The sequence below is a fragment of the Egretta garzetta genome, unplaced genomic scaffold, assembly GCF_000687185.1.
Source record: "Egretta garzetta isolate BGI_Z169 unplaced genomic scaffold, ASM68718v1 scaffold839, whole genome shotgun sequence".
NCBI lineage: Eukaryota > Metazoa > Chordata > Aves > Pelecaniformes > Ardeidae > Egretta > Egretta garzetta.
The window spans coordinates 16,456-16,933 of NW_009260778.1; the positions used below are offsets into that span (position 1 = coordinate 16,456).

General features: G+C 67.2%; 1 protein-coding gene across 1 annotated transcript in view; it reads right to left on the reverse strand.

Moving 5' to 3' along the window:
* Positions 1-478, reverse strand: part of LOC104133006 (insulin receptor-related protein) — a gene marked incomplete at its 3' end in the record, with an annotated part of 21,161 nt that overhangs the window by 16,447 nt on the left and 4,236 nt on the right. Inside the window, exons 9-11 of the mRNA XM_035901745.1 lie at positions 348-469; positions 177-218; positions 8-69 (exon numbers count right to left, since the gene is read on the reverse strand). Of these exons, the coding sequence (XP_035757638.1) occupies positions 8-69; positions 177-218; positions 348-469 (226 nt within the window). The remainder of the gene's footprint in view (positions 1-7; positions 70-176; positions 219-347; positions 470-478) is intronic.

The window sequence follows — 478 nt, forward strand, 5'->3', positions numbered from 1 at the left end:
CGGTGGCTCCCCGAGGAGGCGTTGGCCGGGGATGTGACGGCCACCAAGTCCCTGCGTCGCTTCGGGGTCCTGTGGGAGATGGGGACAGGAGGCAGTGGGTGCCAGAACGCCTGGGTCGTCCCCCAAAATTGAGCAGGGGAGGGGAGACCCTCCAGGCTTGTGTGGTCCCCGCTCACCTCTGCGGGTTCTTGTTGATGGACGTCACCTTCCAGGGTGGCCTGAGACAACGGGGAATTGGTTCAAGGATCTGCCAGGAGCAGCCACCAGAACCCCCCCACCCCGGGCAGACCCATGCACCCAGCCCGGGGGACCCCCCCCGGACACAGGGACATCCCCCCGGCCAGCACCTGGGGATGATGATGGAGTTGTGGAGGAAGTTCTCAAACTTCTTCTGGAAGGACTCAGCTTCGCCCTCCATGCGGAGCTGCCCGTCAGCGGGGCGGCAGGGGCAGCACCGCTCCCCGGCCTCCTGCCCCCC